At 48.6% G+C, this 22,954-nt stretch overlaps 1 protein-coding gene across 6 annotated transcripts in view; it reads right to left on the bottom strand.

Moving 5' to 3' along the window:
• Positions 1–869: 869 nt before the first annotated feature.
• Positions 870–22,954, bottom strand: part of ST8SIA5 (ST8 alpha-N-acetyl-neuraminide alpha-2,8-sialyltransferase 5) — a 78,761-nt gene continuing 56,676 nt past the window's right edge. For all 6 annotated transcript variants that reach the window (XM_055233378.2, XM_055233410.2, XM_055233386.2 and 3 more), the window contains 5 exons: positions 13,775–13,861; positions 10,450–10,594; positions 7,848–7,960; positions 3,625–3,717; positions 870–2,138 (listed from right to left, as the gene is read on the bottom strand). In XM_055233378.2, coding sequence (XP_055089353.1) covers positions 1,670–2,138; positions 3,625–3,717; positions 7,848–7,960; positions 10,450–10,594; positions 13,775–13,861 — 907 coding nt within the window. In that variant the 3' untranslated portion in view covers positions 870–1,669. The remainder of the gene's footprint in view (positions 2,139–3,624; positions 3,718–7,847; positions 7,961–10,449; positions 10,595–13,774; positions 13,862–22,954) is intronic.

Here is a 22,954-nt window from a genome sequence, read left to right as displayed (position 1 = left end):
CTGGAGGCCTGGGATAAAGCCTGCGCTCTCTTGTCCCTGACTGGCTCAGCTGGGGGGCCTGCTGAGTGAGGTGATTGGATAGCAGATCCCACTCCCTGACAGACTCTTACAGCTCTTAACCCTCCCGGAGCACCCAGCATGTGGGACTGGGCCTATAGTCTCTGGGCCCTGCACCCCCAGAAGACACAGATAATGCCTTTGTTTATCCCTATGTCTTCCTAAGTCCAACCACAGACCAAAGCAGAATAGGCTTTCCAGAAATGTTTAAAGGGAGGAAGAAAAGAGGAAGGGAGGGAAGGAGAAAGGGGAGGAGGTAGGGAGAAAGGAAGGAAGGAGGGAGACAGGTTGCCAGGCAGGTAGGCTGAAGTCCTCCTCCCAGCACTAACATCGTATGATTCCACAAAGCTAAGTTCTAAGGCAGTTAGTTCACCAACAGTGTCTCTTAGACACCATCCCATTTATGGTGGAAACACCACAGGGAGAAGCAAAGGGAATTAATTTCAGATGTGAAATGACATGTGAACCCCTCTCTGCCTAAGCCCGGCTGACTGCCCCAAGCCCAGGCCCTGGGGTCCGCTGTGAGAAGTCCTGCCTTCACAGCAGAAGCTTCCGTGATGCTGGTGTCGGAGGCCACAACTCGCTTCTCTCTGCTAAGCTCACCGCCTGACATGTCAGTGCTTTCCATCCCAGAGCCTATGGTTCCGACTGAGGAACACGATACAGCAGGATCCTGCAGGATTCAGAGACGTGAGAGGAAGAGGTCTTTATAGATAACTCCTGGTTTAAATGGAGCTGAAAATAGGGAGACAAAAGAGACAGCCAATTGCTAAGCACTTATTGAGTCAATAACATTGGCTTGGAAGCCATAGTGCAAGTGGCTGGTTTGGTTTATTTCCTTCTCATCAAAAGAGCTAACGCAGGATTGAACCTGGGGGCACCAAGACTGCGTGTGTGTCCGAGGATGTGTCTGAAAGGATGTGGTGCTTCTCAGATGATGACATCTTGACTAAGACATAACCCAGGCCTTGCGTTAGATCTCTCGGTGTCACAGAAGAACCTGTCGGGTGGTGTGGCTTGGCTGTTAAGTCCCTGGACCTCTTGAGATCACTTTCTTCACTGGAAGGTCTAGTCACTGGGTTGGCTTCTAAGCTCTGAGATTTAGATAGCAATTCACAGCTAAGTCCTCGATATAAAACTCAGGAACCAAAAGTGTGAATAAAATCTTGACTGTGCTTAAGTGTCCTGTGAGGTGTCCTGTCTCCACTCTCGATTCCATTCTCTGTAGGGCCTTCCTTCAGCTGCAACAAGGGCCTGCAGTTTGTGCTCTCTCTCAGATGACAAAATTGGGTGGAAATGTGCTTTATTCACTTGCCGTCCCCTGGGCCCCTGATCTTGGGGTGTGGCCCAGCAGCATGCTAGCCAGGGCAGGTGGAGGCACGGGGCGGACGCACCGGTGGGGGCCAGGCCAGGAGGCTCAGCACAGAGCTGACTCTGCCCCGGTTCCTAACCCTACCTCCCCACCCCAGGATCCAAGTACAGAGGTGAACTACGGAGGGGGAGACAGCCTGAACGCCAGGCCCCCACGCTGCCCGGTTCGGGGCTCCCAGTTCCACCGGGAGGGACAGCAGGAGAGGAGACACCGCTTGTCGGGCAGCCTGGCGGGCAGCCATCAGCAGCAGCTGCAGGTGCCCGTGTGCACGCGGAGGATGCCTCGGCTGTGCAAGTGCAAGAAGTTGAAGATCTCGGAGGGCATGGCGTGGAAGCCGGGACGCGGCTTGACGTTGTCATAGTAGTGGTGAGTGATGTAGAGGCCCGAGGGGTTCATGGGGAAGGCCCAGAAGCCGAAGAGGTGCACCTCCTCACAGAGCTCCAGCGCCGCAGTGACCAGAATGAGGCCGGTGCTGATGCGCTTGGCGCGCACCCCCAGGCTGAGCCAGTAGCGCGACACGTTGACCAGGTACTGCGGGTGGAAGTAGTAGACAGCTTGCTGCGACTCGAAGTCGTCCAGCACGTACTTGACGCGGATGGACACGTCGGTGTTGCGCGTGTTGTAGAAGGCAGGCAGCAGCACCGACGCGTTCTCGTACACCTGCAGCACGCGGTAGAACGGCCGCCGCCACTTCTCCAGCTTGTGGAACCTAAGCAGGGCGCGAGTGAGAAGTGAGCGCCCACTCCTCCGTGCCCCCAGGCCCCTCGCTTCCCCACCCTTGCACCCTGGGGCTTTGCAAAGGACGGAAGGGACTCATAAGGCCACCTGCCTCCTGACACCTCACGCACCTGTGCAGATGAAGGTGAGACCTCTCTCAGGGGCAGTTGAGTTTTTGTAAGTGGGTGCAGGAGAGGGCAGTTAGGATCCAAAGGGACAGATATCCAGGGTGTGGCTGCAGGGGGCAGGGCAATGCTGAATCCAAAAGGATGAGGGTGGCCCAAGGGAGGCTCAGCAGGGAAGTGGCTGTGGGAGTGGAGGCTTGCTCTAGAGGCCTCATACCATTCACCTGTACTGTCATCCCCCAAGCTCCCCAGGGACAAACCCCAAATGCAGCTGCCTGTCCTGGCTCAGACGCTTCCTCTCCTGCAGCCTCCGTTTCTCTCTCACACACTAGTGTGTTGTTATTTTTAGAGACACGGTCTTGCTCTGTCATCCAGGCTGGAATGCAGTGGTGCAATCGTAGCTCTATGCAGCCTCAAAATCCTGGGCTCAAGCAATCCCCCCACCTTAGCCTTTTGAGTAGCTGAGACTGCAGGTATGCACCACACACTTGCCTATTTTTTTAAATTTTTTGTAGAGACCAGGGACTAGCTATGTTGCCCAAGTTGGTCTCGAACTCCTGGCTGCAAGCCACACTCTGACCTCAGCCTCCCAAAGCGCTGTGGTTATAGGTATGAGCCACCACGCCTGGCCCCATTTCTTTACATTAAGCAGCCTTCCCTCTTGGGCCCTCTCTCACGTCTCTGAGCACTCCTTCACTCGGTGACTTTGCTGTCTCTTCCCGCCCCTTAAATAGCTGTTCCCTGGGCATCTGATCCAATTCAACGACCCCCTCCTCTCATCTCCCACTGTCCCCTCCTCTTACATGTCCTCTGACCTGGTTGGTGTGACTATGCCCAGGGCTAGGGTTTCAACACTTCCCCTAAAACCTTCCAGATGAACCCCAGGAGGGGAGTCAGGAGGGGAGCTGAGATCTCAGTGTGAGCTTCTCCCCAGTACCTCCTGGACACAGCCAGGTAGGGAGCTGCCTGCCCTGGTCACACCCTGGAAAGCTGTCCTGCCCATCTCTAGGTGAAGGTACTGTAGACCAGCACCATCCAAAAGAACTAATGCAGGCCACATATGGAATTTAACAATGTCCAAGTAAGCACATGTGAAAAAATAGAAATGGGTGAAGTTTTTATATTTTCTTTAACCCACTATTTTGAAAATACTATTACTTCAACAAGTAATTAATATAACAAGTTAATTAGATATGTTATCCTGTTTTTGTATTAAGTCTTTGAAACCCAGTGTGTGTTTTACACTCACAGCCAGCACATCTCCAGACTAACCACACTTCCAGTGCCCAGTAGCCACATGTGACTATTGGCTACCATTTTGGACAGTGCAGCTCTAGAAAGAGGGCCACTGACCTCTCTGTGATGATGCTGGGGTTCACAGTGACCACATCCGTCTTCACCCCCACGTCCATGGTGTACTTCTCTGAGATGGGGGGCAGGTTGCACCTGCAGAAGAGAAAAGGCAGCCCAAGGTCATTCAATAGGTCAGGCTGGGGAGGCCGCAGGGGGAGGGGAGGGATGGTGATCATGTGGGCAGAGGGATGCAACGGCAACCAGCTAGGCAGGTTCTCTGTAGCCAGGTGATAAGACAGTGGTCCTTCTGCTCCTTATCAGGCACTGGGACAGCCAACAGGCCTTGCTGAAGTTCCAGACACATGGGGCAGAGAAACCACCGGTTGTAAAATGCAGTTACAAGCTTGGGTAGTCCCTGAACCTCTGGAGGACGGGATTATGGCTCTCAGAGGACAGGTGGCAGGGGAGCATCTCCTTTTGTAGGGAGCCAAGACTTCCCTGAGGAAGCAATGCTTGAGCTGAGGTCTGAAGGAGGAATTGAGCAAAAGTCTTGCAGCAGGAGAAGGGCTAAATAAACATAGGATATGTTCGAAGATGCATCTTAGAAATGCAACACATATTGCCCGCAAAAGCAAGTTGCCACCATTTGTAGAAAGCCCCATAGTAGGAAGAGTAATAGCCCCCAAAGGTGTCCATGTCCTAATCCCTGGAAGCTGTGACTATGCAGCCTTACGTGGCAGAAGGGACTCTGCAGCTGCAATTAAGTTTAGGATCTTGAGATGGAGCCATTGCCCTGAGTTATCTGGGGGAGTCCAGTGTCATCACAAGGGTCTTTATAAGTGGTGATGTGACAACCAGGGAGAGAGAAGAAAGTATGTGGCAACAGAATTGGAGTCAGAGAAAGCGACTGGAAGATACTCCACTGTGGGCTTTGCCACAAGCCAAGGAATGCAAGGAGTTTCTAGGAACTGAAAAAGGAAACAAATTGTCCCTGAGAGCATCCAGAAGGGAATGCAGTTCTGCAGACACCTTGATTTTAGTCCAGTGAGACTTCTGACCTCCAAGACTGTAAGATAATAAAATCTGTGTTGTTTAAACCACTAATTTGGTGGTATTTTTTTATAGCAGCAATAGGAAACAAATACGGCCCCAAGCAAGCATAGTTTAACAATACATTGTTCAGGGGTACATCTACATATGACAAACCAATTTTTAACAATGAGAGAATGATTAAGTACTCAATTCAGGGTAGCGATACCTTCGGGGGGAAACAGAGGTAGAATGGGAAGGAGCACACCAGTTGATACAAAGGCTCCATACAAACATTCAACTTCTTAAATCAAGTGGTTGGTCTACAAATATTCATTTTATTGTTTTGCTTCATACTTACGTGGTAGAAATATTCTTCGCATCAAATACTACATAATGAATGAATAATAAATTTTGAAATAAGCAGGTGTTAGCTGGGTGAAAGTGGAACTCATGAGCATTCCAGTCACAGGTCTTGTGCAAAGGTCCTGTGGTAGGTGAGAACAGGAAGCACCCAGGAGTGACTGTGGCCCAGTGACTGGAGCACAGCCAAGGTGGGAGTGGTACAAGCTGAAGGCAGAGAGATAAGAAGGGGCCAGAACATAAGGGACGGTGGGCTATGTGAAGAATGTGGCCTTTCGTCAAGGGGAAGCCATGGGTTTAGGGAATAATTGTGCAGAAGAACCCTATTCTATAACAGGACCAGGACTTTCACCTGCTTTATGATCCAACCACACCCCTGTCTATCAGACCACTATGAAAGGCAGGTTTTATATTGTCCTTAAAGATTGAGCGCGGGAAGGGGAGGGGTGTCTGCAGTCAATTACCATTTTTTTGGGCATCTGTGGCATGCCAGGAACTTTCATAGGATTATATGAGACATCAATAACCTCGGGTGGCAGATATTAGGCTCACTGTGTTGCAGATGAGAAACCAGGCATTCAGAGGGTCAAGGGACTTGCTGCTATTAGGTGGTCAAGGCAGGGTGGAGGACGGGCCTGTCTGACTGCAAGCCTAGGTCTTGGGCCTGTCTGACTGCAAGCCTAGGTCTCGTTCCTAGTGCAATAGCATCTAGGACATGCCTAGAACAGGACGGAGTCTCAGGGCATCTTGGCGTGCACATACAGGCACCCAGCAAGGCTTTGCTGCTGCTGCACTGCTACGATGATGATGACGATGAGGATGGAAGGGCCCACAGCATCTCCAAAAGTAGCAGACACAACTGTGTGCTCTCACAGATCTTAATAGATCTTAGGTGGTGGGATAAGAGACCAGCCCCTTCGAGGGAGACGTTTACTGTCATATTATCGAGCTAGAGAAATGACGTGGTATCACAGAAAGAATGCAAGACCAGAACTGTATCCCATTTCTGACTATGACTAGCCCCATGACCCTAGCAAGGAATATCATCCCCTCCCAAAAAATTGTTTTTCATCTGTAAAATGAGAGGAATATTTTAAAATAACATTTTCCTTATAATAAAACTTAGTATGTGTCCTGCATTGTTTGAAGATTTTAAACATATTAATTCATTTATTCCTCATACTGACCCCAAGGGGTAGTTACTATTATCATTCTCATCTTTCATTTTAGGAGATAAAGGCGGAGTGGCTAGGTAACTTACGCAAAGTAACACAGCTTTTTCTAACTCAAACCAGGCTCCCCAGCTTCAGAGCCTGTGAACAGAACCACTATACGCTCCGCTTCTTAGCCCTGAAAATCACACGCGTCCATTCTTTCATTCATGCCTTCATTCCTTCATTTAAGACTAATTTTTCTGAGTAGTTATGTTGTGCCAATTACATCAGTTACTGTAAACAGAAATTCTCTTTGTGTTTCCAATCTGCAAGAGTGAGACCACTCAGTGGGTCCCTGGTTATAGGGTTGGGTGTTAAAGGCCACATGATAGGTGGACACCAGGTTCCGTGGGAGCCCAGAAAAGGGTGCAAGTGGGTATAGCCAGGGAAGGAGTGGGTGATTCTTGAGCTAAGCTTGGAAGGACAAGTGGCAGTTGGCAATGCAGGATGTAGGGGCTGGGGAGACAGCATTCCAGGCAGAGGGAACAGGACCTGGAAGGGCAGTTGCTGGCATTAACTGGGCTCTAATGGTGTGTCCAGTGCTGGAGGTACTAAGAGCTATACAATCACTATGTGATTTAATACCATAACTAATGGAGCTGCTATCCTTATCCCCATTTTGCAGATGAGGAAACCAAAGCCCAGAAGGGTGGCATGACATTCCTGAGGTCATGTGCCTAGCAATGCTGGAGCCCGGATCAAAGTTCAGGGAGACCCCAGAGACCTGGGCTTCTCCCCAAAAGACCATCTTGAAAGAGGCTTTCCCTGCCTTCCCTGGCAGGAATGTGGCTGGGATAAGGAGTCAGTGAGAGCCAGAGATTTCGGTGTTGGAGGAAGCTTAACCTTCAATGCTGGACTCGACTAGGCGTCCACAGGGAACACGTGGGCAGACTCCAGATCACAGAGAGAGGTGTGTCTCTCACACTCCGCCTGTGACAGCAGGTGACGCAGGGTGTCCAAGGCTTCTTCTTCTAGAGACAGGGGCTGGGGTTGGACAGCCAAGAACCCAAAATATGCAGGAGTCCCTTTATTTTAGGACCTCAAATCACACCAAACCTACTCTACCCTCCCCAACCTGACACCAACTGAGTGGCCCGATGATTGTGGATCCATGCTTCATGCAACCCCACTGCAGACTCAACCCAAGTCTCTTTGCTTTAAGCTCTTATTTTCAACCCACCTTCTTCACCCAGGCTAAAGATATAAATGAAGATCCACAAAGAGATGAGAGGGGGGATTTACAGAAGGAAGAAGTGCAAGGACCAGTCTCTGGCTTAGTTAAAGCCAGGGTGAAGCCAATATTGGTGTCTGCCACAAGACTGCCCTGGTTCCAACCAGTGCTTCTGGAAGGGTAGCACCCACCCAAGGAGATGGTGCCCAGAGGACCTCCCAACACAGCTGCAAGCTCCTGAGTCCTCAGTGCCTTCAAATCTGTGATGCCCTTTGCTCTTAACACATCTCCCATTGTGCAGATGTGGAAACTGAGGACCTGGGAGTTCAATGACTTCCCCAAAGGGATGGGGCTGAAGAGAAGCAGGGATATCCCAGACCTGAGGGCCTGCAGGGGTGGGAAGTGGGGATTACTTGCTTAAAGGGTAGCATTAGGGCACCAGGGGAAGAATATGGAGGAGGAGGACCACGGGGTAGTGGCAAGGGCAGTGCCAGGGTTTCTTTTACCGGAAGACGAAGTCGGCGCTGTTGATCTCGCTCCCGCAGCGGCTATTCTTCAAGATGCCTCCGTTGCCTACCACAGCACACTTCTTAAACTGGGACCGATAGTAGGGCATGTCCTGGGGGAGGCACAGGCATAGCTTTCAGAGCCAAGCCACCCTCTGCCTCGACCTGTGACTCTCACCTCTGCAAGCACACCCATCTCTATTAGCTCCTGGCCCCAAGAGGCAGCCTTGTGGGGAATGTGGGAGAAAAGCGGCTTTCCACTTTACAGATGGGAAGAGTGGTTGAGAATCTTGTTACTATCAGATGGCCCCAAAGGCTACTCCCATCCCTGACGCCCAGGGCCTGCTGGGCAGCTTTCCTCCTGGCACACAGTGGCTGGCAGCCCTGCACGAAACGGGCCAGGCCTGCAGCCTGGGCTTCCGGTGGGACCAGCAGCCAGGCGGGGTCTCATGGAGTATCACGCTGCCCTGGGACCATCAGGAATCAGGCTAAATTTAAGGGGGACTTCTGTGGGAGACTGTCCTTATTCATGGTCCATTTTCCCTGGATGGACACGCCCAGTGAGCCAAGACGGGGAAAACAGGGGCATCTCACAGCCAGTGGGTGGGTAAACTGCACTATTAGACTTGTACCAGAGAAAGGAAGAAAAAAAAAACAGTCATTTTCAGAAAAATCATCAAAAGTTTATCATGTTCTATATGGCTGTTTCCTAAACTTCTGTAAGTTAAGAATTACCTGGGATACATTATGAAAATATAAATTTCTGGGCTCTATCCCAGCACCACAGAATCAGAATCTCACAGATAGGAGGCTGGGAAGCTGAATTTTTTACAAACACAAAGAGATACTTATATTTAGGGAAGTTCAGGAAATGTGATTCTATGTCACACTGCTTTAATTCAAGGACAAGCGAACTACATACAGCCTGTGGGCCACATCTGGCCTACCGTCTGTTTTTGTGTAACTTGCAAGCCAGGAATGGATTTTATATTTTTAAATGGTTGAAAACAACCCAAAGAAGAAACTATTTTGTGATACATGAAAACTACATAAAATTCCAATTTTGGCATCTAATAAGATTGAAAGTGTTACTGGAACATAGCCACTCTCATTTGTTTACGAATGTCTGTGGCTGCTTTTGTGCTAGAATGATAGAGGTGAGTAGTAGTGACAGAGAGACTATGAACTGCAAATCCTAAAACAGTTACTGCCTGGCGCTTTCTGGAGAATGTCTGGTGAGCCCTGTTGTCTGTCCCTGGCCTTCAGCGGTCCATACACTGGTTCTCCTTGGATCTGTATGTCATACTAAGTTGTGTTACACCCACTGGCATTACCTGCGTGAGATGCAAATCCACCTGCTGTTACCAGCCTCATGTTCCAGGCCTTGTAAGACCCACCTTGTAAAGGTGGCTCAGCACCATTCTCCCTTAGGGCCACAGTAAGTGAGAATACGTTTGACACCGCTTACCTGCAGCTCCTCCTCCACATCCCCAGAATGCATGAGTCTTACCTACACACTCTGGTACCAGTCACAGAATGCAGGGAACTCTGGGCTTTGTTTCGCACTCAGCCAAGAAGCAAGGCAGCCAAGGCCTTCAGATTTCATCCAGAAAGACCTCTACATGCCCCCACTCAGAATTTCTATAAACTACACTCACTAAGTGCTGTCCTGGGCCCAGAGCTCTCCTGAGTGTGGTTATGAACACATCCATGCAACCTTCCTCCTCTTCAGAGTCCATATGCCACCACACCTGGGTAATTGCCAGAACTGGCTGAAAGAGCAGGTTCCAGCACCGCTTCTCTGAGAGTAGTGCAGTGAGTCTGCACCAATGGTCAGCCCAGGTGATTGCAGGTGCTCAGCATCAGTGATCGGAACAGTTCATATCTGCGGCTCACTCACTGCGGTCCTCAATGGCCAAGGTCAGTGATCTGAACCATTCAGGTCTGCGGCTCACTCACTTTGTGGTCCTCCATGACCAGGGAGCCACCGTGCCAGCCCTGCACAGCCTACCTCCAGAATTCTTTTATGTGAAAGGAAAAAAATAAATATCTATCTTGATTAAGTCTCTGATATTTTAGATGTTCTGTGATAATCAGCCAAATCTATTCATAGTCCAAACCCCAGTGTTACAAATAAGGAGATTGAGGCTTTGAAAGACAAAGTATCTGCCCACGGTCATCCAGTGAGCTGAATCTTTCAGAGTCTAGATCTGCACTGGGTTGTTCTTTCTTGTGCTCACAACCTCTGCATGTGCGTTTGCTCTTGTGCCTACCTCAGGTGGGGGACAAATGTGTTGTCATTCTCTCCCTATCTGCAGGATATCCTCTGCAAGCAATGCAATACCCAGGATTTTCTAGTCACTTTCTCGCTAAAAGTCACTCAAATCATAGCCAGTTGGCAGTCATGGTTCTCAGACAGAATCCCCAAAGAAACCCAGAAGGTGGGCTTCTGCACCTCAGACAACTGGTCAACCAGGACCAAGACAACTGAGTCCAGAGGACAGTGAGTGAGTCAGGCAAAACCCCAGGGGCATTGCCATGGAGGGCTACTGCTGGGTCGGCTCCCTCGCCCCACCCAGACTGCCCCCGCCCAAAGCAGCACCTTGGGAAACATGCGGAAGATCTCCTGGTTGATGTGGTAGATGCCGCTGGTGTCCACCTCATACTTGAGCTTTGTCCCCAGGGGAGTGTTCTTCTGGGTGGTGAGGAGAAAGGCAGGGGCGTTGCAGCACCTGGACAGAGTAGACCTGCCAGGCAGGGAGACAGGCAGGAAAGACGTGATGCAGGAAAGACGTGATGGAGGGCAGAGCACAGCCTCATGGAGAACAGAGGGGTGGAGCCGAGGCCTCTCCTGCCCACCCATCCCCACACTCGCCCCCACCCTGCATGGAGCCGAGGCCTCTCCTGCCCACTCATTCCCAGGCTTGCCCCCACCCTGCACCTCTGCTCATGCTGTCCCCTCCCTTTACAACACCTCTCCCAAGGCCCCTGCCTTCTGCCACTCATTCAGGGCCTAGGCCAAGTTTCTTTCCATGAAGCCCCACCCAGCTGCCCCTGTCTGCACTGTACAGAACTCCTCGATGGAGCCTGAGTCCTGGCCACTAATAGAGGGTGAGGAGGAGCTTTCCGAAGAGCTCCCAGCCAGGCCTGGCATGGAAACTTGGGCTGCCGTCCTAGTGTCAAGAGGCCTGGATTCTCGCTTCTGCTCTGCCTCCACCAGTTGTGAGGCTACTGAAAGGTCTCTCTCTCTCTCTCTCTCTCTGGGCCCTAGTTTCTTCATACAGGCTTGGCTCTTCTACCTCTAATCCTCTGTAATTTGTGATTCCAGCTTGCCAAAGCCAGGAAGGTTTGATGATTTTTTTTTTTTTTTTTTTTTGAGACAGGGTCTCACTCTGTCGCCCAGGTTGGAGTTCAATGGTGCGATCTCGGCTCACTGCAATCTTCGCCTACTGGGTTCAAGCGTTTCTCCTGCCACAGCCTCCCAAGTAGCTGGGATTACAGGCACACACCACTATGCCTGGCTAATTTTTTTTTTTTTTTTTTTAGTAGAGTTGGGGTTTCTCCATGTTGGCCAGGCTGGTCTCAAACTCCTAACCTCAGGTGATCCACCTGCTTCAGCCTCTCAGACTCCCAAAGTGCTGGGATTACAGGCATGGGCCACCATGCCCGGCCTATAATTTTTTTTTAAATTTCACCTCTTGCAGGTACTTCACTGGGAAGCCTAGCTGGCTCCCAGTTACAGAGAGCAGAATTTCCTGTGGAGAGCTGGGTTTCAGAATGTAACTGAGGCTTCCCAGAGAGGAGGCCAGAGGCCTGGCAAGGCAGGGCCATGGATTGGCATTACAAACCAACATCTGGGCCTTTTAGCTTTGCCAGTTCAGAAGCTCAGTCTTGTCAGCCCACTGGAGAGCAGTCCAATTGAGGGATACTGACTCACACTAACCAAGCTCATAAGCGACTGATACAAACCAGAATGTCAGCGTGCCTATTTGTAGGCAGCAGGGTGGGAGAAGGCCTGTTACAGGATTCCTTTCCTGTAATTCGAATGCTCATGCCTGCCTTCTAGCACCCACCTGCCACTCCCTCATGGCACCAGGTTCCTGCCAGCCTGAATGAAGCATCTCATCATTGTTCCATGAGCTTGAAATGAGAGCAAAGGGAGGCAATGACCAGCCTGGAAGGTTTTCTCACTTAGAGCATGGCAAGGCCTGATGTCACTGCCTTTTCTCACACCTGAAACTGCTCCACACCCCTCACACCCGGAGCTCCACCCCTACACTGTACTGTCTTGTCCCTGCCAAAGGCTCCCACACTCATCCCTGTTTTTCTCTTGCCACATCATTTCCCTGTTGCTTCATGTTTCCTGAGATATGTGAGTCCTGCTGCTGAGACTTTTCTTTTTTTTTTTTGAGATGGAGTCTCGCTCTGTCGCCCAGGCTGGAGTGCATTGGCATGATCTCCGCTCACTGCAACCTCTGCCTCCTGGGTTCAAGCAATTCTCCTGCCTCAGCCTCCCAAGTAGCTAGGATTACAGGCGTACACCACCACACCTGGCTAATTTCTTTGCGTTTTTAGTAGAGACAGGGTTTCACCATGTTAGCCAGGCTGATCTTGAACTCCTGACCTCAGGTGATTCACCCACCTTGGCCTCCCAAAGTGCTGGGATTATAAGCATGAGCCACCATGCCTGGTCCACTGCTGAGACTTCTATTCTGCCCTAAGTCGAGACAACAGGCTTTTGCCTCTCACTGACCTGGTTCAGGCTGAGTGCTTTATCAGCCATACTCTCAGTGTGCCAGGTCTCACTCGCCCCCAGGGGCACCTCTGTGCCGTGTGCACAGTAACATTTCTAAGGGGCCACTTGGCAGCACAGATTATGGTTCTATTCTCTCCCAGCACTTTGCTCAAGCTCATGTTCTGTTTTTTGTGATAGGTGAGTCTCTGCGAACTACTGTCAGGCCTTTGCTGGGTTTCTGTAGTCTCCCAGAGGCCTCTGGCACCTGATCTTCAAGTGTTATCATTTTAAACATTCACATTTCTGAAAATGTGCCTCTTAAAACTACTGCTGTACCTCTAGACTTGGTCTGGAGCTGCAGCAAATTGGAACAAATGATTTATAAAGAAAAAGCTTAGTCATCTTTGATTTTCACAATCTTGTGCAGGATTCCTTCATGCTTAGAGCTCCTCAGTACATTTAAAGTTGGATCTGAGTGCTGAAATCCAGCATAGACACAAATTGCCAGATCACATCAACTCCATAAAATAAGGTCTACCTGCACTAAAATAATCCCATAAGCTCACAGAATTTTAGAGATGGAGAAGACCCTAAAGTTCACCATCCATCAAAAAGAATTTTTGGACATCTGTTATTTGCTGAGTTCCCACAGGACAACCTTAAGATCCAGCTCTTACCTCTCTGGGAGTTTATAATCTGCTCATTTTGGTTAGAGAGCATTTATAAAATAATCCGCAGCAGGGCTCAAGTGTCTCGTGGAGGCTGGAAGAACTCATATGCTCTGAGAAGGAGAGAAGCCACTGGGTCAGAGCGGCTGCCCCAGGACAGGGGAGGTCATAAAGGATGCGTAATACGCCTTCACACAGGCCTGCCGGAGACCGCCGGCACATGCTTCCCTGCTAATAGCCTCAGTGAACCTCAGCTGTGTACTGGAGATGGCACCATCAACCTCACAAAGCTGCTGCAAGGACTAAGGGAGAGAAGGTGGAGGACAGCACCTGGGCAAGGTGCCCACCTCAGCCTGCATGTTGAATCAGATCCCCCCCACTGCCCGGATTCCTAAGCCCAGTCAGGGCCTACTCTGGGGAAGATGCCGGCTGAGAGCTGGGCCTTGCAGGACAATGGAGACCAGAAGAGGTGGCAGTGAGGAGAATCATACAAGGAGAAGGGAGGACAGACGAATCATAGATACTTGAACTGGTTGGCCTCAGAGATGTTCATCGCCCATTTGCACATCTGGAGGCTCTTCCACCTGTCGAACAGCTCTGACTGCTTCACCCTTGGGAGTAGAGGACAGAAGAGTACATGAGCAGGGCAGGCGGGACAGAGTGCAATCATTCCCAGAAATGCTCCCTCCTGATCTCCCATAGGCCGAGTTCAGTCCTGGGGCTGGCCCTTGGCATTGACCATGTTTTCTTTTCTTTCTTTTTTTTTTTTAAGACAGGGCCTCGCACTGTTATCCAGGCTGGAGTGCAATGGTGTGATCTCAGCTCACTGCAACCTCCACCTCTGGGGTTCAAGTGATTGTCGTGCCTCAGCCTACCAAGTAGCTGGGACTACAGGTGTGCCACCACACTTAGCTAATTTTTGTACTTTTTGGTAGCGATGGGGTTTCACCATGTTGGCCAGGCTGGTTTCGAACTCCTGACCTCAAGGGATCCTTCCGCTTCGGTCTCCCAAAGTGCTGGGATTACAGGTGTGAGCCACCGTGCCCACCTGGTATTTTCTTATTTTCTGTATTCCTGATGCTCTGGCACCTGGTGCCTTGCTAATTCCTAGTTAGCACACAACTGTCCTGCAAGTCTGCCTTGCATGTGCAAACCAACCAATCAGAGCCCACACCCTCAACCACCTCCTCATTGACAGGCCACCATCCCCTCCCCACCCTCCACCCTAATCATCCCAGGGCCAGGTATCGGACATACAGAGGCAGTCCCTATGCCTCAGAGCCTGCCAGAATTATTCAAACTAGCCAATCCTAAACCTGGCTACCCTGCCGACCCTGCCTTGTCCATTCCTTCCCGCGAAAACCTCAATAGTCTCACCCACGCTTTCTCCTCACTGCTGCCTCCTGACCGGCCCTGGGGCTGCCCTGCAGGGCATGCCTCCTGTTTCTAGGGATCTGTGAGTATAACGTCTTACTTCATGATGGTCATTTTCATGTCTGCATGTCCTACCATACCTGATTAAAACAAATCCCAGAAACACTTTGAAACCTTCTTCCTCATGTGCCCACCCCCAAGGGCCTGCATAGTTCTCTTGGGAATATCTGTCTATAAAGAGAGTCAGACCCCAGTGGAACACCCATCAAACACCCACACAGTTCAGCACACAGTAGGGCTCATGAGCAGGGCATGCCCTTCTCTTTCTCCCTTCTCAAGGGTGGATCACAGTTTCCAAATGACAGAAAGGATGAGATAAGAAACCTGAGACTGCCCCTTCTCCCTGAAAAACCCTTGGCCAGCCTTTATGCTAGTTGGCATTTAAACATCTCTGCATCATGACATTCTAAAGCACTCTCAGGAAAGGGAACGTCTAAACCACACAGCATTCTCCCTTTGACTGAAACCTGCAAAAAGAACTCATTTTTAATTTACACATTTACATCGACTTATTTATAATTATGCATACATATAATCGTTTCAGTGCTGTATCCCCAGCTTCTAGAACAGTGCTTAGCAAAATATAGATACTTGATAAACATTTATTAACTGAATGACTGAGCCAAATCAAAAATACAAATTCCCACAAACACTAACTGACCAATATGAGATCCTCTTGCACATTAACCTCAAATAGTTGCTCACCCTTCTTATCGGTTTCTCTCCTCTTTCAGCAGTGCCTAACCTCAGAGCCAAGTCCACATTCCCAAGCTCTCTCTGCCACAGATCCACTTTAGCATCTCTGTTACCTATCCCTATCTTTAGTTACTCCTTCCACATTTCAGTTAAGAAATTGTTCCTTGCATCCTACCCAATTCCTTCCTGCTTTCACTTATGCTTGGTTTTGCGGATGATTCTCCTATTCTACAGAAATGTCCAGAATTCTCTAGGATCCCAGCCATTGAAGGTTCCAGCAAGGCCCTGGCCTGGTGAGAGTCGTGAGATCCAGAAAGATCCAGGAGGCTCCTCAAGCCAGGCCAGCACCCCCTCCTTCTTAAGGAAGGGAGCACAAGACACGTTATACAATTGGGCGAGCCCTTCTTGATGAACTCTAGATCTTCGGCAAAGAATTATGCTTTTTTTTTTTTAAGGGGGATCCTATGGTCAAATATAGTTGGGGAAAGCTAAGCTAAATAAAGTTAAATGCTTTTCTTTACTGCAAGACTTCTCAGATCCCTTAATATGTTCTCATATATTGTGAATTTCCAAGAAAAGTATTGGATCATGGGATCCTTTTTCCATTGAGTAGTCTGAAAGATTGTAATTCTACAGTAAAACTGCAAAATGCAGACAGATCGTACACTCCTTAAAGGCAGCACCATGATTTCTCTCTCTTGATCATGCACAGTACCCACTTTAGGGCCAGGCATTCTGTAGCTGTTTGGGGTCACCTGGCTGTGGACCACTAAGAAGCTCGTTAGTCTTGGGTGCTGGTGCAGAGAGGAGCCCTTGAAAGGAAGCTGTCCTGGTTTGATCATCAATGGGAAAGTGACCAGCCTTCAGGAGCTGAGTGTTACCAAGAAACTACTATCACTGTGGCTCTTACCCCGGGGTCCACCGAAGGGCTAAAGGAAGTGCCTGTACCCCCTGATTTTGTTACAGGCAAAATCCATGTCTATCCACCCATGTGCATATCTTTGGGGAGAATCTGAAGCTTTCTTCAGGTTCCTACAGGGATCCATTATTTAAAAAAAAAAAAAAAAAAGCAAATACCCACTTTAAAAACCCTTTTTAATCCGGGCACAGTGGCTCACGCCTCTAATCCCAGCACTTTGGGAGGCCAAGGCGGGCAGATGACCTGAGGTCAGGAGTTTGAGACCAGCCTGGCCAACATGGTGAAATCCCGTCTCCACTAAAAATACAAAAATTAGCTGGGCATGGCAGTGTGCACCTGTAATCCCAGCTAGCTGGGAGGCTGAGGCAGGAGAACTGCTTGAACCCAGGAGGCGGAGGTTGCAGTGAGCTGAGATTGTGCCATTGCACTCCAGCCTGGGCAACAGAGAAAGACTCCATCTCAAAAGAAAAAAAAAAACCCTTTTTAAAAAAGGGTTCATTTTGCAGAGGCACATCCTGTGTTTAACTGGAGGTGGTAACAGTTGTCCTCAAACAAGGCAAGCCTCCCCTACAGGAAGAATACATGGCTGGTGGGGGAGGGGTGATTGCAGGAAAAGTCATGGAAGATAGTAACTAAATACATGGATTTTGGAACTAGTGGGACTTGGGGCTAAGACTCAAATCTTAGTTCAGATACCTGCTAACTATGAGGCCTCAGACTGGTTATTTAACCTCTCTGAGCCTCAGTTTTCTCATTTATAAAATGGGTGTAATAATAGTCTCTTGCCCTCCCAGATTTGTTAAAATAATTAAATAGGATGATGTGATAAAAGAGTAGGCATGGCACCTGACACACAGAAAGCATCCAGTACATGTAAGTTATTATTATTGTTAAACTGAACTGCCTTGACTATGCTCATACATAGCCCCCTGTATTTTCCACTTTTGTAAAACCTATGACCTATCATAACTCCTGATCTTCCCCACTAGACAGTAAATACCATGGGGGCAGGGTATCAAGCCTGCACTCATCACTGTAACTCAAGTGCTAAGGCACATAGCAGATGCGTGGTAAATATTTGTTGAGTATACCAATAAGTTAATGGATTAATTGAAACACCTGAGTTCAAATCAAGTCTCACTATTTGTTCAGTATCTCCATATGGCAGGAACTAGAAATACAGTAGTGAACAAAACAACCCCTTGCTTCCATGGAGCTTACATACCAATTCGGGTGAAAAATGGAAAACAAATATATAATGCCTTGCCAGGAAGTGGCAAGTGCCGGGAAGGAAAGTGAAGCAAGGTAAAGGGACGGGGAAGTGACTGTTTCAGATTGAGTGACCAGGGAAGGCTTTCCTGAGGAGGAGAACCTTGCACAGAGACCTGAAGTGACACAGGAATGAGCTGTGCAAATATCTGGGAAAAGTGTATTCCAGGCAGGGAGAAGAGTGAGTGCAAAGGCCCCAGCCTGGCAGCTTTCCTCCTCCCACCCTGGCTGACAAAAGGCAAACCTTCCTTCCAGCTTTCCCAAACCTCCCCTCTCAGGAGCTCACAGGGTATGAGGGAGAGGTGCCATCATACAGCAACACCCTGGCTCACCCACTGCCCCCTGCCCCACCCCACTCTCTGCAATCCACAGGCCCCTAGAGCAGCCCCCTATATGGCCACTGCTTCAAATGCCTTCTGGAAACACAACCCTGGCAACACTCTAGGTGGGGTTTCAAGCTCTACTGTTACCAGCATCTGGGCCCTACTCTCTCTGTCTCAATGTCCTCATCACACCCTGGACCAAGGTCAGGGCCTGGGACACCCAGCCTTGAATCCTGGCTCCATCCCAATCTTGCAATGTAACCTCCGGCAAGTCATTTAATCTCTCTGAGACTCAGCTGCTTTATCTGTAAGATGGATATAACGGCAGGCTGCTGCCCTTCCAAACTTAAAGGTTGTCAGAGAGCTCAAATGGTAATATGTGTAAAAAGATTTTACAAATTGCTTTACAAATGCAGAGATCATCTTTACTTTAAAGATGAAGCGTTGACCCCAGGCACTTTTCTCCTTTCTCCCAAGACACCACTAATATTCCAGAAGAGGAATAAAAAAGGTACAAGCCCATAGATGAATAGACTGACAAGGAAGGGCATCTCAGTGGAAGAGAAATTTCAACAAGTGTATGGAAGTACAAGGGAGTGGCACAAGGACAGGATGACACAGCCCAAGTACCTACAGCCAATCTGCACATGGAAAATTCTAAGAGGTGGGTGGAAGATGGGGAGGGAACATGGCCCTAAAAATGAGAATCAGTTGTGAGTCTGTAAGCAGAACCATCAAGCCTACACTCCCCCTACCCCACCAAAAACGATGGCAGCCAACTGCTTAACGTCCAGCAGAGGGGGAGGAGAGATGGAATCAGACTATGAGTTCCTCTGTTAAAAAAAAAAAAAAAAAAAAAAAAAGAGGTATCATTTACAGTTAAAAGATCTGGCCGTTCTAGCAACAAAAGGGCCAGGAGCATCGTGAACAACTTCAGACACAGAGCTCCTATCAGTTTTTATTTCAAGGTTAAATATGGATGGATAGCCAAGGGTCACCTGGTCAACCTGAAGTGAGACCAAGATAATCCATCAGATAAAATGACCACAAAGACAACTATTGGAGGAACAAAACAGAACTTAAAAATATTCTACTTAGGGTACAAAGAAAGAACTCTTGTGGAGGAGGGGTTCACCAGAAGAGCTGGAAGATGAAGTCAAGGGATTTTCTCAGTATGTGGAAGCAAAAAGAGGAGAGAAAAAAGATAACATTAAAAGATATGACTAGCCCGAGCAAAGTAACAAGATCCTATCTCTACAAAAAAATGTTTGAAAAACATCAGCCAAGTGTGGTTGCATGCGCCTATAGTCCCAGCTACTCAGGAGGCTGAGGCGGCAGGATTGCTTGAGGCCAGGAGTTCAAGGCTGCAGTGAGCTATGATCACACTACTGCACTCCAGCCTGGTTGACAGAGCAAGACCTTGTCTCAACAACAATAAAAAGATATGAGTGCTAGAGGTACAATCCAGAAGTATAGGATTCTTAGATTAAAGAGAAGAAGTAGAGAGAAATGGAGAAGAAGGAATATAAAAAGATTTGAGAGAAAGTTGAAGAGTCTGGACACAAACTCCAAATGAAAAGGTTCCACATTTCAGAACTGTAAAGATTCCAGAGGAAAAAAAAACTGGATACTTCCAAAGAAACAACCATTCTCATGCTTCTCATGTATCCCTGGATGCTAAAAGATGGTAGAGAAGGTCTTCAACATCCTAAGGGAAAATGATTTTCACCTAAAATACAAACCCACCAGACCAGCAATCAAACCAACAACCCCATAACCCACTACACTAACAATCAAACCAACAACCCAACAACCCACCACACCAACAATCGAAACAACCCAACAACCCAACACACCAGCAATCAAACCAACCCAACAATCCACCACACCAACAATCAAAACAATAATCCAATAACTCATCACACCAACAATCAAAACAACAACCCAACAACTTACCACACCAACAATCAAAACAACCCAACAACCCAACACACCAACAATCAAATCAACCCAACAATCCACCACACCAACAATCAAAACAATAATCCAATAACTCATCACACCAACGATCAAAAAAACAACCCAACAACCCCACACACCAACAATCAAATCAACCCAACAACCCAACACACCAACAATCAAATCAACCCAACAATCCACCACACCAACAATCAAAACAATAATCCAATAACTCATCACACCAATGATCAAAACAACAACCCAACAACCCAACACACCAACAATCAAATCAACCTAACAATCCACCACACCAACAATCAAAACAATAATCCAATAACTCATCACATCAACAATCAAATCAACAACCCAAAAATCCACCACACCAACAATCAAAACAACAACCCAACAATCCACAATACCAATCAAAACAACAACCCAACAACCCACTACAACAACAACCAAAACAACAGTCCCACAACTCACCACACCAACAATTAAACCAATGATCCAACAACCCACCACACCAACAATCAAACCAACAACCCAACAACCCACCACACCAACAATCAAACCAACAACCCACCACGCCAACAATCCAAACAACAATCCAACAACCTGCTACACCAACAATCAAGTAAAAGGGAAGAATCCAGTCATTTAGACCCAAAAGAACTCAATACCTTACCTCCCACCTGTCACTTCTTGGTATTTACTTGAGAATGGATGGAACTAAAAGGAAGAAGTAAACACAAAAGAAGCTATAGGTTCTAAGCAAAGGTGAATCCAACCTCAGAAGGCAGAGAAAGGAAGCCCCAAAACAACAGCCACATGACCTAGCAAGAGGGCAGCCAGGCTGGAGCAAGATGATGAAGAGAAACCCTAAAGGGAATGCCTGACTGATGGAGAGGCAGGGAAATAGATACAGCTATAATAGAGGAAACAAGGGGAAAAAGATGGCTAGAAGCTCCAGAAAAAAGAAAGAAACATGTACAAGAAAGTTGATGGAGTCCTGGTGCCTCCCTGGCCTTCAGTGAAAAATACTTACATCATCCCAATAATGGAAAACACTATTTGTTATTCTTCAAATTTTAGAGTTAACCTCTAGAAAAAGCCTCAAAAAGGGCTTGGTATGGTTACAAATAGAATACAAATGTTATCGGCCTTGCCATTTTAAAAGTCAACCCATGGATGACTGAAGCCATAGGCTGGAGGGGGAACTGCAGAGTAGGAATAATTTTAATATCCTTATCTTACACAGTGCAGGATCAAGAGATACTGTTGATATTTGGTAGAACAAGAAATCGATTACTTAGGTCATCTATAGACAGACTAAAAATAGTAATACCCCTCAACTGGGGAAATGTGGGAGGGAGCTAGGCACTAATTGTAATGAAATGAGAGTGATTCTCTCTTTACTCTTCTTTCTCCCTCTTTTTTTTTTTTTTTTTTTTTTTTTGAGACAGAGTCTCGCTCTGTCGCCCAGGCTGGAGTGCAGTGATGCGATCTCGGCTCACTGCAAGCTCTGCCCGCTGGGTTCATGCCATTCTCCTGCCTCAGCCTCCCAAGTAGCTGGGAATACAGGCGCCTGCCACCTGCCACTACGTCCGGCTAATTTTTTGTATATTTAGTAGAGACGGGGTTTCACAGTGTTAGCCAGGATGGTCTCAATCTCCTGACCTTGTGATCCACCTGCTTTGGCCTCCCAAAGTGCTGGGATTACAGGCGTGAGCCACCACGCCTGGCCTTTCTCCCTCTTTTCTTCCATGGCCTCCTGTTTGCACCTGGGTCTCACCCACTCCCTCTGTCCACTTATTCATTTAACACATGAGTACTGAGGTGGCGCAGGGCCAGACTCAGAGATGCCTAAGCCTGGGTCCTGGCCCTCCAGGAACCTCCCCCTGGCAGAGGACACAGACTTGTGAACACTGCAGTGGCACAAAAGGGACTCCCAGTCCAGAGAGTGGGCATTTGCCCAGCTGGCCTTTGCTCCCAGCTTCTTTTTTGGTCTTAGTACTGGGCTCAGCACAGAGCTTCCAGTGGCAGAAAAATGGGGAAGGGTGACGGGAGACGCTGGCCTGGGGAATTCTCCAGCATGACCCCCATCTGGGCGTGAGCACAGGCAGCAACTGAAGATTCTTATTTTAAAATAAAGGGGCTCTAGATGACAGGTGTAAATAATTTTAATAAGAATTAGTGACAATGCGTTTTCATAACAAATCATCATGGAGTCGTTCTTCATGTATCTGACACTGTCAGGGAGGGAGGCATTTTCCATGTGAGGACTTTCTGGCTGACTGATTTTTACCACTGATTTCAGCAACTGTGGATCAGAATCGTTCCCAGATGAATCACATACCTCCCTGTCTCCTCAAACAAAACACCAGCTGACATTCTGCAGGACCAAAGGTGCAGAGCGCATCCACCAGCCCCTCCATTCACAGATGGGCTTTAACCTTTTCCCAAGGACTCAGGGTCGGACCCTCTATGAGTCCTCCTCATGGCACTGGGCTGGAGCCCAGTGAAGCCCCCAGGTCCCCAGATAGTGTCAGAACCACTCGGATCAGAGGCCAGCCTCTGCGGCTCTCTGATTTCAGCCCTGGAGGACCTGCTGACCCTCAGCTTGGGGACTCAGGAAAGGAGGCACACATACTCGTGCCCCATGAACAGCCCAGCCTCTCGTTCCCTCTCAGACCCCCAGGGCTTGGGGCCACAGAGAGGTAACTATTGTAAAAGAGGCAGGGCATGCAAAGCCCAGCTCATCCAGGGGCCCCAGCTAGGATGGCTGCTCACTCCAGGAGCCCAGCCCCTGAGGACAGAGAGGGTGCCCCGAGGCAGAGATGAGAACCAAAGCCAAATGTAGACAGGCCCAAACACCACCAATGGGAGTCCATAACAGGGACAAGGGGTGGCAAGTGGAATAGATGGAAGTGACAGTCTCTCATGTTCTTCTCTAAAGAGAGTGCAGAGACCATGGGCTAGTACAGTCAGACCATGGGGACATATGAGGTTGTCCATCACACTGAACAGTGTTTGTGTTTTGAGCTCAAAACAATGGCCCTGGGTAATTTCTAATCTGGCCCTAAATGGAAGCTGTGACAGGGGCT

This window comes from Symphalangus syndactylus, chromosome 1, assembly GCF_028878055.3.
Source record: "Symphalangus syndactylus isolate Jambi chromosome 1, NHGRI_mSymSyn1-v2.1_pri, whole genome shotgun sequence".
Lineage (NCBI taxonomy): Eukaryota > Metazoa > Chordata > Mammalia > Primates > Hylobatidae > Symphalangus > Symphalangus syndactylus.
The sequence above is the reverse complement of the archived record's forward strand: the minus strand, read 5'-3'. Positions and strand labels throughout refer to the sequence as shown.